An 18,531-nucleotide genomic window follows, 5' to 3' on the forward strand; every position below is an offset into this window, starting at 1 on the left:
GTAGACCTGCTTTTGAAACTCAACAGGGAGGGCCCCAACCTCCGAGGAGACTTACTAAGCCCGGGCACCGATGTGCCTTACGGGCTGCATGGCCACCTTTGGTCTACAGGGGGGCACCATAAAGTGACCCCCGTGGACAGCAGGATTTTTCAATCAACAGGGGGGAAACGCCACATGCGGCCCCCATGGATAATCTTCACCCGGGCATTGCCTCACGGGCTGTGGCCATGCTTCGCTCAGGGGGGGCATGATATACATGGCCCCCAAGGCGACTACCGGTACCTGGTGACGGGTGCAGCAGACTAGCGCCTGCCCAAATCCACCCGACCCAGGCATCCTCTTCTGTCTTCATCAGAAGTCTTCCATCTTGAGGGTTCCCCGTCAAGGACAGGAAACCAACTGATGTGGAGAGAGGAGCCGCCACTTTTATCTTGAAGGTTTCCTGTCCTTGATGGGCAGATCACCTCTCTCGTGGTGCCGTCATGTATGATGGAAAAATATTTTTCTAGGATGGGGGTCCATCTTATTGTCCCAATTTAAGGTATCATACCTGAGAGCCGGCGGTGGTACAGCTGGGTCACAGAAGGCAGGGTCCCTTCCTCAGGAAGCCTGTGGCATAAGTGGGGCAATTCTGCAGTCCCGGGGTGCGATGCTGTGGGTCCGGTGTCGGCCTTGAGGCAGAGTTGGAGCAGGGTCCCATGCTAAGGATGCCGGTGGCGGCAGAGTTGTGGCGATGCTGCGGCAGTGGGCGGTGCGGAGTGCACCTGAGCAGGGTCCCTTCTTCAGGATGCCTGCGGCAGAAATGTGGAGGTGCAGCTGCCCAGTGTCCACAGTGAGCAGACTGCATCACCGGTTTCCCTGCAGCCATCTTCATGAAGCAGTGGGCCACGTGAGGCTTCACGAAAATGGCCACCGGAGGCCACGCGTGCGCAGACTGAGATCTTAGCGGCCATTTTCCTGAAGCTGAGTGCCGCCGAGATTTCAATCTGCACATGTGCGGCCTCCGGCAGCCATTTTCATGAAGCCTCCGGTGGACCATGGCTTCAGGAAGATTGCCACAGGGAAACCGGTGATGTAGTCTGCTCACCGTGGACACCAGGCAGCGTTGTCGCCACATTTCTACAGCCATTATCCTGAAGAAGGGACCCTGCTCAGGTGCACTCCGCACTACCCACCGCCACAGCATTGGCACACCTCTGTCGTAACCCACCGGTAAGCCTGCATTCGCACTGTAAGACCCCCCATTTTCCTCCCAAATGTTTTGGGGAAAAGTGCATCTTATAGTGTGAAAAATTGTTTCAATGTTCCAAATTATTATGCAAATTATATTTTTCTCGGATTTTCCTAAATGGTCGGTGCAAATGACAGTCAGTCTAATAAAAGTCATCACCCAATAGAGTATACATCGAATTTTATTGAAGAAACCTCCCAATAACAGTATAATCTCCAAAATGAATAGAAACTCAAAATGCACTGTTCCAAATTATTAGGCACAGTAGAATTTCTAAACATTTGATATGTTTTAAAGAACTGAAAATGCTCATTTGTGGAATTTGCAGCATTAGGAGGTCACATTCACTCAACAAAAAAGCTATTTAACTCCAAAACATCCTAACAGGCCAAGTTACATGTTAACATAGGAACAGGGTGGTATTTAGAGTTTATGCTGCCCTAGGCACTTATAGTGCTGCCTCCCCCTTTGGTGAGTATGACACTATCGGCAGTGACTTTGGCAAGAATCGCTGATCTGAAAGTAGCCTTTTGCAGCAGATCGGGCAGTTTTTCTGCATTTGCCACGTAACGGATCACTTACAGCAACACTGCGTTTGGCCTCATTCATTCCCTATGGGATTTGCTGCACTTGCCGTGATCTGGCAAATGCGGTACCATACCTCCCAACTTTTGAAGAAGGGAAAGAGGTATAAAGTTTGCGGCGCGCGTAGTGAGACGCGACAAATTTTAGGCCACGCCTCTGACCACACCCATTTCGCAACTAGTCACACCCATATCCACGTCTCAACCACACCCATTTAGCACTGCTGATCACAATGTTTCATAAACAATAATTATAAACAAAAAAATATGGCCACACAGTGCTCCATACTGTATAATGGACACACATGATGCTCAATACTGTATAACGGCCACACATGATGCTCAATACTGTATAACGGCCACGCATGATGCTCCATACTGTATAACGGCCACGCATGATGCTCCATACTGTATAACGGCCACACATGATGCTCCATACTGTATAACGGCCACACATGATGCTCCATACTGTATAATGGCCACACATGATGCTCCATACTGCATAATGGCCACACATGATGCTCTATACTTTATAACGGCCACGCATGATGCTCCATACTGTATAATGGCCACACATGATGCTCCATACTGTATAACGGCCACACATGATGCTCCATACTGTATAATGGCCACACACGATGCTCCATACTGTATAATATTTATTAATATAATATTTATATAATTTATAAATTTATATATAATATATAATTTATTTATATAATATTAATTTATTAGGTTTTTGATCTGATTTTGCGTCCCCCATTATGGAAATTTATGGGGGTGGCACCTCCTTTAGCAACCCTCTAAAGAACTGCAAGATTTTTCCTTGGTCTCTATCTATATTTTTTCTTGGTCTCCATCTATTGATGATGGGGTAAAGGTTTTTATTGACCAGAGAACATCATGACTATAGGCGTGTACTATACAGTAGAGGGGCTGGTACAGGCACACTTATCATAGTGGGTCTAGACCAACCGGGGGATTTGCCTCAATTGACTCAACAGTGTCCTGATGTATTGTGATATGAAAAAATACATATATTTACTGTGCTCAGCCGCGTATCCTGTCCCTTGGGTATTTGTTGTCCCTTTGTTTCCCTTAAAACAGGCTTGTTGACTACTCAATAAACTTTCAGGTATCCATGACCTCTGGTTTTAGTTTTTGTTATATAGAGCAGTATACATCAATAGAGACATGATACAGTCTCCTGCTCTATACTATCCCCAGACATGCGGTACTGGGGATATACGTATCATGGTTATTTACCTGGCATAACAGCAGGCTTACTATTGTCCTGCTAATATTGGTATTCTCCATATTACGTTAGTGTGCCTAAACTAAGATATGTTTACAAGAACCCTCAAACTCTCACCTGTAGCTGGTAGTACAAGCATGATATGGATATCAAGTTTGAATAATGCGGCACTTAGCTCTATATGTGTCTATTTATTTGTATGTTCACAATAGGTAATCTCAGTTGTGCGACGTAAATCATGATTGACACATTGTGGGGCATGTAGCTGTAGCAGCGTTGCGATTTCTTAGCTATATTTTCATTTAGAGCGCTCTAATGCAGGCAGGCGGTCTTAACGATTATGGATAGAGATCCTCTATATTGTACCATACGCATGCGCTGTATATTCTTCAAGCCACCATCTTGGCACACCTAAACTGCGAGGTAAACATCTTTTCTTATATCCGGAGCGTAGAGATCGCTCTAATGCAGGCGGGCAGTCGCAACTACTATCAATAGAGATCCTCTATATTGTACCATGCACATGCGCTGTATAGTCTTTGAACCACCATCTTGGCACACCTAATCTGCGAGTTATACACCTCTTTGTACATCCGGTGCAAGGGCATTTCCGGTCACACACGGCGTTTCCTCCTACAGGTGTTCGGGATCCTCTACTATCGGATAACTATTTAAAGTATAATGTTTGAGTCCAATGGCGCATACCATTTCTTACCCCTGATGAAGCCACAGCGGTGGCGACACGCGTCGGGTTCTTAATTCTCCCCCCTGGACCTTCTTTGGAGTCGTGCACACTCCTTCTATGGACATGAGTAATGGGACTTGTAGTGCGGCGATGTAGGTCGGCAGCGATACTTTCTATCTTGGACTGCTCCGTTATGCTCTTACAGGTTATGTATCCACCCTCCCCCCATCTATTTGTGCTGTAGATGCTAGCTGCACTTTTTGCTATGGTACTATGCAGACAGCAGTAACCTTTCTTATGAATGGCCACGGTGGGTACATATATCTGTCTTCTGTATATGTTGGACATAATTATTGCATTGGGTCATCTACTTGAATTGAGGGGCTTATTCGTATATGTTATATACCTATTGGCCACACACAATTATTATATACCTGTTTTTTAAACATCTCCCTTACTGAGTGTACTGAGTGCTGGACAAGCCAGCCTATGATTTACTGGTTTACAGGTATTGTATGGTCCTATTTAAGTTTGGCTGGTTATATAGGGTCCACGTATTTCAGTGGACTTCTCAAATAAACATAGACAGATTATGATATCCTATTCCTGGTAATAATTAGCATACTGGGGCATTGAGTCCTATTTATCCTATAAGTATAGTATCTTTACCTTGTTTGCCAGTTATTTTAGCACATTCTGTCATGTCCCATAACAATATGGTTATTGAAGTATCTGGAGTTATTGTGTGCACTTGACCCTTGGTCCAGGGGTCTTCACTCTTCTTTCCTTTGAGGTGGTCTTTACTATGGATGTTTTTAATGCTTATGTTTTTTGTCATGATCTCTGCGGGCAGAGATCATAGCAAGCCTATAGAGGGACAAGCTCTCGGAAGATGGAACTATACTGACCATGAACTAAGCCTGCCGCGCAACTAGAAATAGCCAGGTAACATTTCCTATTTATCGCTAGATGCCCAGCTCTGGCCTAAGACCTAAATAGCTAGCAGAGGGAAATATAAGACCTGGCTCACCTCTAGAGAAATATTCCAAAGAAGACAGTAGCCCCCCACATATAATGACGGTGAGTTCAGATGAAACAACAAACGCAGCAGGAAAATAGTCTTAGCAAATTTGAGGTCCGCTTACTAGATAGCAGAAGACAGATAGTATACTTTCATGGTCAGCAAAAAAACACTAACAAAACACCATCCAGAGATTACCTTAAACTCTGGCATTAACTCATAACGCCAGAGTAGCAATCCCTGATCAACGAGAGCTTTCCAGACACAGTAACAAAACTTCAGCTGTGAACTGGAACAAATAGGCAAAACAAAACATGGACAAAAGTCCAACTTATCTAGTAGTTGTCTAGAAGCAGGAACAAGCACTGAGAGGCATCAGATAACATTGTTGACCGGCAAGAAACCACCAGAGAAATGAGCTTAAATAGCGACACCCACTACTGATGGAACCAGGTGAAACAGGAAAGAGGATGACAAGTCCAATTCCACAAGCGGCCACCGGGGGAGCCCAGAATCCAAATTCACAACAGTACCCCCCCCTCAAGGAGGGGGCACCGAACCCTCACCAGATCCACCAGGGCGACCAGGATGAGCCCTATGGAAGGCACGAACAAGATCAGAAGCATGAACATCAGATGCATTGACCCAAGAATTATCCTCCTGGCCGTAACCCTTCCAGTTGACCAGATACTGGAGTCTCCGTCTGGAAACACGAGAGTCCAAAATTTTCTCCACAACGTACTCCAACTCACCCTCAACCAACACCGGAGCAGGAGGCTCAACTGAAGGTACAACAGGTACCTCATACCTGCGCAATAACGACCGATGAAAAACGTTATGAATGGAAAAGGACGCAGGGAGGTCCAAACGGAAAGAAACAGGATTAAGAATCTCCAATATTCTATAAGGGCCGATGAACCGAGGTTTAAACTTAGGAGAAGAGACCCTCATAGGGACAAAACGAGAAGACAACCACACTACATCTCCAACACAAAGCCGAGAACCAACACGACGATGACGGTTGGCAAAACGCTGAGTCTTCTCCTGGGACAACTTCAAATTGTCCATAACCTGCCCCCAGATGTGATGCAATCTCTCCACCACCGCATCCACTCCAGGACAATCCGAGGATTCCACCTGACCGGAGGAAAATCGAGGGTGAAACCCCGAATTACAGAAAAACGGGGACACCAAGGTGGAAGAACTGGCCCGATTATTGAGGGCGAACTCTGCCAATGGCAAAAAAGCAACCCAATCATCCTGGTCAGCAGAGACAAAACACCTCAGATATGTCTCAAGGGTCTGATTAGTCCGCTCGGTCTGGCCATTAGTCTGAGGGTGAAAAGCAGATGAAAAAGACAAATCTATGCCCATCCTAGCACAGAATGCCCGCCAAAATCTAGACACAAATTGGGTACCTCTGTCAGAAACAATATTCTCAGGAATACCGTGTAATCGGACAACATTCTGAAAAAACAGAGGAACCAACTCAGAAGAAGAAGGCAACTTGGGCAGAGGAACCAAATGGACCATTTTAGAGAAACGGTCACAGACCACCCAGATGACAGACATCTTCTGGGAAACAGGCAGATCTGAAATAAAATCCATCGAGATGTGTGTCCAAGGCCTCTTAGGAATAGGCAAGGGCAACAGCAGTCCGCTAGCCCGAGAACTACAAGACTTGGCCCGAGCACAAACGTCACATGACTGCACAAAGACTCGCACATCTCGTGACAGGGAAGGCCACCAGAAGGATCTTGCCACCAAATCCCTGGTACCAAAAATTCCGGGATGACCTGCCAATGCAGAAGAATGTACCTCAGAGATGACTCTGCTGGTCCAATCATCCGGAACAAACAGTCTATCAGGCGGACAACGATCCGGTCTATCCGCCTGAAACTCTTGCAAGGACCGCCGCAGATCAGGAGAAACGGCCGACAAAATTACTCCCTCCCTAAGGATACCTGTGGGTTCAGAATTACCAGGAGAGTCCGGGTCAAAACTCCTAGAAAGGGCATCTGCCTTAACATTCTTAGAACCCGGTAGGTATGACACCACAAAATTAAAGCGAGAAAAAAATAAAGACCAGCGCGCCTGTCTAGGATTCAGGCGTCTGGCAGTCTCAAGATAAATCAAATTTTTGTGGTCAGTCAATACCACCACCTGATGCCTAGCCCCCTCGAGCCAATGGCGCCACTCCTCAAACGCCCACTTCATGGCCAAAAGCTCCCGATTCCCAACATCATAATTCCGCTCTGCGGGCGAAAATTTGCGAGAAAAGAAGGCACAAGGCCTAATGACGGAGCAGTCGGAACCTTTCTGCGACAACACTGCCCCAGCTCCGATCTCCGAAGCGTCAACCTCAACCTGAAAAGGCAGATTCACATCAGGCTGACGCAACACAGGGGCAGAGGCAAAACGGCGCTTAAGCTCCTGAAAGGCCTCTACAGCATGAGGGGACCAATTAGCAACATCAGCGCCTTGTCTGGTCAAATCAGTCAGTGGTTTAACGACATCCGAAAAACCAGCAATAAATCGGCGGTAAAAGTTGGCAAAGCCCAAAAATCTCTGAAGACCCTTAAGAGAGGAGGGCTGAGTCCAATCACAAATAGCTTGCACCTTGACGGGATCCATCTCAATGGAAGAGGGAGAAAAAATATACCCCAAAAAGGAAATTTTCTGGACCCCAAAAACGCACTTAGACCCCTTCACACATAAAGAATTAGACCGCAGAACCTGAAAAACTCTCCTGACCTGCTGGACATGAGAGTCCCAGTCATCAGAAAAAATCAGAATATCATCCAGATATATTATCATAAATTTATCCAGAAAATCGCGGAAAATATCATGCATAAAAGACTGGAAAACTGAAGGGGCATTAGAAAGACCAAAAGGCATGACCAAATACTCAAAGTGGCCCTCGGGTGTATTAAATGCGGTCTTCCACTCATCCCCCTGCCTGATCCGCACCAAATTATACGCCCCACGAAGATCAATTTTAGAGAACCACTTAGCACCCTCTATACGAGCAAACAAATCAGTAAGCAATGGCAATGGGTATTGATACTTAACAGTGATCTTATTCAGAAGCCGATAATCAATACATGGTCTCAAAGAGCCGTCTTTTTTTGAGACAAAGAAAAACCCAGCTCCCAAGGGAGAAGAAGATGGACGAATATGTCCCTTTTCCAAAGACTCCTTTATATATTCCCGCATAGCAGCATGTTCCGGCACAGACAAATTAAACAAACGACCCTTTGGATATTTACAACCCGGTATCAAATCTATGGCACAATCGCACTCACGGTGCGGAGGTAACGACCCAAGCTTGGGTTCGTCAAAGACGTCTTGATAATCAGAGAGGAACTCAGGGACTTCAGAGGGAATGGACGACGAAATAGAAACCAAAGGTACGTCCCCATGAATACCCTTACATCCCCAGCTCAACACAGACATTGCTCTCCAGTCCAAGACTGGGTTGTGAGACTGCAACCATGGCAATCCCAGTACCAAATCGTCATGTAAATTATACAGCACCAGGAAACGAACAATCTCCTGGTGATCCGGATTGATACGCATGGTTACTTGTGTCCAGTATTGTGGTTTATTATTAGCCAATGGGGTGGAGTCAATCCCCTTCAGAGGAATAAGAGTCTCCAAAGGCTCTAAATCAAAACCACAACGATTGGCAAAGGACCAATCCATAAGACTCAGAGCGGCGCCAGAGTCAACATAGGCGTCCGTGGCAATGGATGACAAAGAGCAAATCAGGGTTACAGACAAAATAAACTTAGACTGAATGGTGCCAATGGAAACAGACTTATCATGCTTCTTTGTACGCCTAGAGCATGCTGATATAACATGAGTAGAATCCCCACAATAGAAACACAATCCATTCTTCCGTCTAAAATTCTGTCGCTCGCTCCTGGACAGAATTCTATCACACTGCATACTTTCTGGCGTCTTTTCCATAGACACCGCCAGATGGTGCACCGGTTTGCGCTCCCGCAGACGCCTATCAATCTGAATAGCCATTGTCATGGACTCATTCAGACCTGCAGGCAAAGGGAACCCCACCATAACATCCTTAACGGCATCAGAGAGACCTTCTCTGAAAGTTGCCGCCAAGGCGCACTCATTCCACTGAGTAAGCACAGACCATTTACGGAATTTTTGGCAGAAAACTTCAGCTTCGTCTTGCCCCTGAGATAGTGCCATCAAAGTTTTTTCTGCCTGAAGTTCCAAATGAGGTTCCTCATAAAGCAAGCCCAAGGCCAGAAAAAACGCATCCACATCGCGTAACGCAGGATCCCCTGCTGGCAATGAGAAGGCCCAATCTTGAGGGTCACCCCTGAGCAAGGAAATCACAATCCTAACCTGCTGAGCAGGGTCTCCAGCTGAACGAGACTTCAGGGACAAATAAAGCTTACAATTATTTCGGAAATTCTGGAAGCTAGCTCTATTCCCTGTGAAGAACTCCGGCAAAGGAATTCTCAGTTCAGATACCGGAGCATGTACCACAAAATCTTGTAAATTTTGTACTTTCGTGATGAGATTATTCAAACCCGCAGTTACACTTTGGAGATCCATTATTGTCAGGTGCACACAGAGATTAGGAGGAGAGAGAGAAAAAAGACTGCAGCAAGGCAGACTGGAGGAAAAAAAAAAAAAAAATTCCAGCAGACTTCTTATAACTCTCCTTTCTCAACCTGGGTCTTTAACACTTTATCGGTCCGGTCAAACTGTCATGATCTCTGCGGGCAGAGATCATAGCAAGCCTATAGAGGGACAAGCTCTCGGAAGATGGAACTATACTGACCATGAACTAAGCCTGCCGCGCAACTAGAAATAGCCAGGTAACATTTCCTATTTATCGCTAGATGCCCAGCTCTGGCCTAAGACCTAAATAGCTAGCAGAGGGAAATATAAGACCTGGCTCACCTCTAGAGAAATATTCCAAAGAAGACAGTAGCCCCCCACATATAATGACGGTGAGTTCAGATGAAACAACAAACGCAGCAGGAAAATAGTCTTAGCAAATTTGAGGTCCGCTTACTAGATAGCAGAAGACAGATAGTATACTTTCATGGTCAGCAAAAAAACACTAACAAAACACCATCCAGAGATTACCTTAAACTCTGGCATTAACTCATAACGCCAGAGTAGCAATCCCTGATCAACGAGAGCTTTCCAGACACAGTAACAAAACTTCAGCTGTGAACTGGAACAAATAGGCAAAACAAAACATGGACAAAAGTCCAACTTATCTAGTAGTTGTCTAGAAGCAGGAACAAGCACTGAGAGGCATCAGATAACATTGTTGACCGGCAAGAAACCACCAGAGAAATGAGCTTAAATAGCGACACCCACTACTGATGGAACCAGGTGAAACAGGAAAGAGGATGACAAGTCCAATTCCACAAGCGGCCACCGGGGGAGCCCAGAATCCAAATTCACAACAGTTTTTATGCTACCATTGTTCATGTGGTATGTGTTGTTTGGATGGCAATAAATAAACTTTTTTCATATATTCTTATATTCAGGGTGTTCCCCATATTGTGGTATGTCTCTTTTTCTTCTTGGTTTATTAAATTTGTCTGACATACCTTTGGGCAGATCCCCTGCACTATTTGGCCATTATTATTAATGGTGCCCTCCCTTTATGTGTATAAAGTGGCTCCATACTGTATAATAGCCACACACGATGCTCCATACTGTATAATGGCCACACATGATACTCAATACTGTATAATGGCCACATATGATGCTCCATACTGTATAATGGCCACACATGATGTTCCATACTGTATAATGGCCACACATGATGCTCCATACTGTATAATGGCCACACATGATGCTCCATACTGTATAATGGCCACACATGATGCTCCATACTGCATAATGGCCACACATGATGCTCTATACTGTATAATGGCCACACACTATGCTCCATACTGTATAATGGCCACACACTATGCTCCATACTGTATAATAGCCACATATGATGCTCCATACTGTATAATGGCCACACATGATGCTCCATACTGTATAATGACCCCACATGATGCTCAATACTGTATAATGTCCCCCTCCCATCTTGTATGCATGGCTCATCTCCCCCCCATCCTGTATGCATGGCTCATATTCCCCCCTCCTGTACGCATGGCTCATCTCCCTCCCATCCCATATGTATGGCTCATATCCCCACCCCCCCTGTATGCATGGATCATCTCCCTCCCGACCCGAATATAAGCCGAGACCCCTATTTTTGCCACAAAAAACTGGGAAAACTTAATGACTCGAGTATAAGTCTGGGGGGGAAAATGCAGCAGCTACCGGTAAATGTCAAAAATAAAAATAGATACCAATAAAAGTAAAATTAATTGAGACATCAGTAGGTTAAGTGTTTCTGAATATCCATATTGAATCAGGAGCCCCATATAATGCTCCATACAGTTCATGATGGGCCCCATAAGATGCTCCATACAAAATACGCCCCATATAATGCTTCATACAGTTTATGATGGGCCCCATAAGATGCTCCATATTAAAATATGCACCATATAATGCTGCACAAATGCTGATTATGGCCCCATAAGATGCTCCATAGAGATATTTACCCCATATAATGCTGCACAAATGCTGATTATGGCCCCATAAGATGCTCCATAGACACATTTGCCCCGTATAATGCTGCACAAATGCTGATTATGGCACCATAAGATGCTCCATAGAGATATTTGTCCCATATAATGCTGCACAAATGCTGATTATGACCCCATAAGATGCTCATGGGAGCGCACGGATCACACGGACCCATTAAAGTCAATGGGTCCGTGTAAACACGTACCACACACAGATGCTGTCCGTGTGCCGCCCGTGTGCCGACTGAGGACCACACAGACCGTGCAGGAGACAGCGCTAGAGTTAAGCGCTGTCCCCCCTCCGTGTGGTGCTGAAGCCGGCATTCATTCCTTCTCCTCAGCAGCATTCGCTGGAGAGAAGGAATGAAAAATCAAGGTTTTTTTTTTTGTGTTTAAAATAAAGTTCGTGGTCACCTCCCGCCTCCCACCCCCTGTGCGCCCGCCCGCTTGCATTAAAATACTCACCCAGCTCCCGCGATGTCCACCTCCCATAGGGGTGGAACCGCATATTCATCACTGTAATGAGCGGTACCACGTGACCGCTCACACAGGAAAAGCTGCCGGCGCTGAGAGGAGACATCGTGGGAGCTGGGTGAGTATTTTAATGCAAGCGGGCGGGTGCACAGGGGGTGGGAGGCGGGAGGTGACCACGAACTTTATTTTAAACACGAAAAAAAAACAAACCTTGATTTTTCATTCCTTCTCTCCAGCGAACGCTGCTGGGGAGAAGGAATGAATGCCGGCTTCAGCACCCAAAGCAGGGGACAGCGCTTAACTCTAGCGCTGTCTCCTGCACGGTCCGTGTGGTCCTCAGTCAGCACACGGGCGGCACACGGCTGCCGCACGTGAGCCACACTGATGTGCTACGTGAGCACACGGACACATGGACACAGATAACTCTGGTACCGATTTTTCCGGTACAGGAATTATCTGGACGTGTGGGACTGGCCTCAGATTGATTTCAGTGATTCATTGAGCCATGAGACACAATACCATCCATGGGTTTATTTGAAAAACAAAACAATTAAATCTTTATCCAATTTGTATAAGTCCAATTTGCATAAAAATTTGGAACACGGTGTATATTGCCAGGTCAGTTTTACCACATAGTGAACATGGTGAATAAAAAAATAACAGTTGTGGAATTGCACTTTTTTTGCAATTTCGACACATTTGGATTTTTTTTTCTCGTTTTGCAGTACACTATATGGTAAAATGAAAGGTGTAATTCAAAAGTACAACCTGTCGCGCAAAAATCAATTATATATTATAATGATATGATATTATATATCATTATACAGCTATGTGGCAGTAAAAATTAAAAAAAAGTTATGGCTCTAAGAAGAAGGGGAGGAAAAAAGAAAAATGATAAACAGAAAATGCCCTAGGCATGAAGGGATTAAGGGGTTGACTCCTTTAACCCCTTTCTGACCTCGGACGGGATAGTACATCTGAGGTCAGATCCCCTGCTTTGATGTGGGCTTCGGCGGTGAGCCCACATCAAAGCCGCGACATGTCAGCTGTTTTGAACAGCTGACATGTGCGCGCAATAGCGGCGAGTGGAATCGCGATCCACCCGCCGCTATTAACTAGTTAAATGCCGCTGTCAAACGCTGACAGCGGCATTTAACTACCGCTTCTGGCCGCGCGGCCTGAAATACGTGCATCACCAACCCCCGATCATGTGACGATGCGTCAGGATAGCAACCATAGAGGTCCTTGAGACCTCTATGGTTACTGATGCCGGTTTGCTGTGAGCGCCACCCTGTGGTCGGCGCTCATAGCAAGCCTGTAATTAAGCTACATAGGATCTGATGATTGCTTCTATGTAGCTGAGCCGATCAGGCTATGCCAGCTTCTAGCCTCCCATGGAGGCTATTGAAGCATGGCAAAAGTAAAAAAAAATGTTTAAAAAAAATATGAAATAAATAAAAAAATAGAAAAGTTTAAATCATCCCCCTTTCGCCCCATTCAAAATAAAACAATAAAAGTAAAATCAAATATACACATATTTGGTATCGCCGCGTTCAGAATTGCCTGATCTATCAAAAAAAAAAGGATTAACCTGATCGCTAAACGGCGTAGCGAGAAAAACATTAGAAACTCCAAAATTACGTTTTTTTTGTTGCTGCGACACTGCATTAAAATGCAATAACAGTCGATCAAAAGATCGTATCTGCACCAAAATGGTATTAATAAAAACGTCAGCTCGGCACGCAAAAAAATAAGCCCTCAACCGACCCCAGATCACGAAAAATGGAGACGCTACGGGTATCGGAAAATGGCACAATTTTTATTTTTATTTTTTTTTAGCAAAGTTTGGAATTTTTTTCACCACTTAGATAAAAAAATAACCTAGACATGTTTGGTGTCTATGAACTCGTACTGACCTGGAGAATCATGATAGCTGGTCGGTTTTAGCATTTAGTGAACCTAGAAAAAAGCCAAACAAAAAACACGCATGGGATTGCACTTTTTTTGCAATTTCACCGCACTTGGAATTTTTTTCCCATTTTCTAGTACACGTCATGGTAAAACCAATGATGTCGTTCAAAAGTACAACTAGTCCCGCAAAAAATAAGCCCTCACATGGCCATGTTGACAGAAAAGTAAAAAAGTTATGGCTCTGGGAAGGAGGGGAGTGAAAAACGAACATGGAAAAATGGAAAATCTCAAGGTCATGAAGGGGTTAAGGAAAGTGGACCTCAAACACTGTAAATACCTTAAATAACAGCAGGTACTCACCCTTCCTGTGTTCAGTGCAATGTCCCCGTCACTGCTCCGGTTTTAGTGTTTTGGCTGCAGGGGTGATGTCACGACAAAAGAGCGCATTTTCACTACAGCCAATCACTGAGACCAGCAGCTCATGCCAAGGAGCTCAGAGAATAGTTACAGGGTGATGCAGGCTGATGTCACCACAGCAGCCAATATATGGTGATCGAAGCAGGGGTCGGAATGGTAAGTACCTGCTTTATTTGTTATGTTATGTATTTCCCAGGGTTTTGGGATTCACTTTCCTGAAAGAGGAAAACCCCTTTAATTGTTAGGTGTATGTAAACATTACATATAAATGTTCTTCCCGCTGATTTGAGTTTTCAGGGCTGTAGTGGTGGCGTCCCATTTAAAACATAGGAGCACTGCAGCTGATCACTGAGGTCAGCTGTGGCACCAACATAGACTTTAGAAAAAAATGTAAAAGAGGGCACCACCTAAGAATCATGATCAGCCTGTAGCAAGTTAGAGTTATCGGCTGCGCTGAGTTTGGTCTTCATAAAACACGGTGGACCTACACCAGCAGATGATATGGCTCCCAAACCATCACTGATTGTAGAAACTTCACACTAGACCTTGGAAATCAAAGTCCCAGAGTCTGGAGGAAGAGTGGAGAGACACACAATCCAAGCTGCTTGAAGTCTAGTGTGAAGTTTCCACAATCAGAGATGGTTTGGGGAGCCATGTCATCTGCTGGTGTAGGTCCACTGTATTTTATCAAGATCGAAGTCAGCGCAGCCGTCTACCAGGAAATTTTAGAGCACTTTATGCTTTCCTCTGCTGACAAGCTTTATGGAGATGGAAATTTCATTCTCCAGCAGGACTTGGCACCTGCCCACACTGCGAAAAGTACCAATACCTGGTATAAAAACAACAGTATCACTGTGCTTAATTGGCCAGCAAACTCACCTGACCTTAACCCCACAGAGAATCTATGGGGTATTGAAAAGACGAAGATGAAAGACACCAGGCCCAGCAATGGAGACGAGGTGAAGGCTGCTTTCAAAGCAACCTGGGCTTCCATAACACCTCAGCAGTGCAAATTGATGCAGTAATTAATGCAAAAGGAGCCCCGACTAAGTATTCAGTGCATTTATTGAACATACATTTCAGTAGGCCAACATTTTGGATTTTATAATAACTTTTCAAGCTGGTGTTATAAAGTATTCTAATTTATTGAGATAATGACTTTTGGGTTTTCATTGGCTGTAAGCCATAATCATCGACATTAACTGAAATAAACACTTGAAATACATCACTCTGCTTGTAATGACTAATATATGATTTTCACTTTTTTTTATTTTTATTGAAGAACTGACATAAGTTAACTTTTTGATGATATTCTAATTTTGTGAGATGCACGTGTGCATGCGTGCGTGTGTGTGTGTGTGTGTGTGTGTGTGTGTGTGTGTGTGTGTGTGTGTGTGTGTGTGTGTGTGTGTGTATATATATATATATATATATATATATATATATATATATATATGCACACCAGATGGATGGTGGCCCGATTCTAACGCATCGGGTATTCTACAATATGCATGTAGTATATAGCACAGCCCACGTAGTATATAACACAGCCCGCGCAGTATATAACACAGCCCACGCAGTATATAACACAGCCCACGCAGTATATAAGACAGCCCACGTAGTATATAACATAGCCCACATAGTATATTGCACAGCCATGTAGTATATAGCACAGCCTATATTGTATATAGCACAGCAACATAGTATATAATAGAGCCCAGCAGTATATAACACAGCCCACGCAGTATATAACACAGCCCACGTAGTATATTGCACAGCCACGTAGTATATAGCACAGCCCACGTAGTATATAACACAGGCCACACAGTATATAACACAGCCCATGTAGTATATAACACAGCCCATGTAGTATATAACACAGCCCACATAGTATATAGCAGTGTGGGCACCATATCCCTGTTAAAAAAACAATTAAAATAAAAAAGTTATATACTCACCTTCTGGCGGCCCCCGGATCCAGCCCAGGCCTGTAGTGATGCTCCTCGCGATGCTCCGTTCCCAGTAATGTCTTGCGGCAATAACTCGTGATCATGTAGCGGTCTCGTGAGACCACTTCGTCATCATCTCGCGAGACCGCTACGTGTTCTCGAGTCATTGCCGCAATGCATTCTTGGGACCGGAGCGTCGCGAGGAGCGGGAAAGGTTGCCGCGGACGTCGGAAGGTGAGAATATAATGTTTTTTTCATTATTATTATTTTTAACATTATATGTTTTTACTATTGATGCTGCATAGGCAGCATCAATAGTAAAAAGTGAAGCGGTGTTTAACTCCCGCCCCAATATCGCTGATTGGTCGCGGCCGGGATTTCCGTTACGGAAGTTACAGACAAACAGACGGAAGTACCCCTTAGACAATTATATATATAGATCACATAGCGCAGCGCAATCAAATGAGTGCCTTAACATCCACATACACAATCTGTGAACACTAATAATGATAAAGGAGACCTGCAATATGCACAATGTCGGGATTCTCCAATGCTGGGAGTATTGCTATGGGCATGCTTCTGGTCACATTCCGACTAGACCTGCACGGCCTCTCTTAATTAATTTGTATTGAGAGAGGCCTCACACGCCTAGTCAGAATGTGGCTGGAAGGATGCATATCACATGCTTGTGGTCACATAAACACCCACTTCTAGTATGTCCTGACAGCACATGTTTTGTATGCTGTAAGGATTCACAAGTCTACAGTTACATACAGTGACAGCAGACGTTCATGCCATACCTGGACAACACATTTAAGTTTTGGATTAAAAAAAAAGACAAGCATCAAAGTAATTAGTTTGTTCTTCTTCTTTTAGATTCCAAAAGATGACCTTACATCTTGCATCCCATGGTCCATTGATGTGTGATATACATAATGATGTGAAGTACTTACCCAAAGGGATTGTCTCTTCAGTGCACAGGAGCCCAAAATCTTTTCCTTTACTTGCCTATCTTTACAAAATGTAATTTGATATATAATTGTTCAGCATGCAATATTCTATAGTTTGTCAATGACTTTGCTTTTTGAAATGCTGATAATACCTGTAACCTGATATGTACTGTATACATGAAAACATGCAGTTTACAGTGGGTACGGAAAGTATTCAGACCCCTTTAAATTTTTCAAATTTCATTGCAGCCATTTGGTAAATTCAAAAAAGTTCATTGTTTTTCTCATTAACGCACACTCTGCACCCCATCTTGACTGAAAAAAACAGAAATTTAGAAATTTTCGCAAACTTAATAAAAAAGCTGCAGGGATCCGTCCTGCTTTGTGGCTGACACAGCAGTGCGGCTGGATGATGTCAACATTCAGCGTGCATCTGTGTGAGATAGAAAGCTGCCGGCGATAAAGATGCTGCGGCTCCGGGGAACGTGCGGTGAGGTGTGTGTATATATATGTGTGTAGGTGGTGCAGATGTGTGTGTGTGTGTGTAACGTGCAGAGAGGTGAGTGGTGTGTGTGTGTGTAGAGCGGACAATGATGGGGGTTATGGAGAGGGCAATGATGGGGTGGTGGGGGAGAAAGCAATAATGGAGGTGGTGGAAAGGGCAATTATGGGGTGGTGGGGGAGAAGGCAATGGTGGTGGTGGAAAAGACAATGATGGTGGTGGTGGAAAGGGCAATGATGGAGGTGGTGGGGAGGAGGCAATGATGGTGGTGAAAAGACAATGATGGTGGTATTGGAAAGGGCAATGATGGGGTGATGGGGAAGGAGGCAATGATAGAGGTCGTAGAATGGGCAATGATGGGGTGGTGAAGAAAGCAATGATAGAGGTGATGGAAAGGACAATGATGGGGTGGTGGGGGAGGAGGCAATGATGGAGGTGGTGGAATGGGTAATGATGGAGTTGATGGGGAGGGCAATGATTGGGGTGGAGGAGAGGGCAATGATGGGAGTGGTGGGAAAGAAAACAATGACAGAGGTGGCGGAAAGGGCAATGATGGAGATGGTGGAGAGGACAATGATGGGAGTGGATGGGGAGTACAATGATGGAGGTGGTGGAGAGGGTAATAATGGAGGTGATGGAGAGGGCAATGATGGAGGTGGTGGAGAGGGCAATGATGGAGGTGGTGGAGAATTCAATTATGGAGAGTGTAATGATGGAGGACAATGGTGGAGGTGGTGAAGAGGTCATTGATTGAGGTGGTGGAGAAGGCAATGATGGAGGTGATGGGGAGGGCACTGGGAGGATACACAAATCTGCAGTCACACAAAGTGACTGCAGACTTGTAATTCTAGACCAGAAAACCCCTCTAAAATATTAACAGTGGCAATTTTGACCTTCCTAGACCTATG

General features: G+C 44.8%; 1 protein-coding gene across 1 annotated transcript in view; it reads left to right on the top strand.

The window, feature by feature from the left end:
• Window positions 1-17,728, top strand: part of LOC143784152 (aldehyde oxidase 1-like) — a 254,105-nt gene extending 236,377 nt beyond the window's left edge. Inside the window, exon 35 of the mRNA XM_077272027.1 lies at window positions 17,048-17,728. Within this exon, the coding sequence (XP_077128142.1) occupies window positions 17,048-17,098 (51 nt within the window). The 3' untranslated portion in view covers window positions 17,099-17,728. The remainder of the gene's footprint in view (window positions 1-17,047) is intronic.
• Window positions 17,729-18,531: the final 803 nt, after the last annotated feature.

This window comes from Ranitomeya variabilis, chromosome 7 (genome assembly GCF_051348905.1).
Source record: "Ranitomeya variabilis isolate aRanVar5 chromosome 7, aRanVar5.hap1, whole genome shotgun sequence".
Taxonomy (NCBI): Eukaryota; Metazoa; Chordata; class Amphibia; order Anura; family Dendrobatidae; genus Ranitomeya; species Ranitomeya variabilis.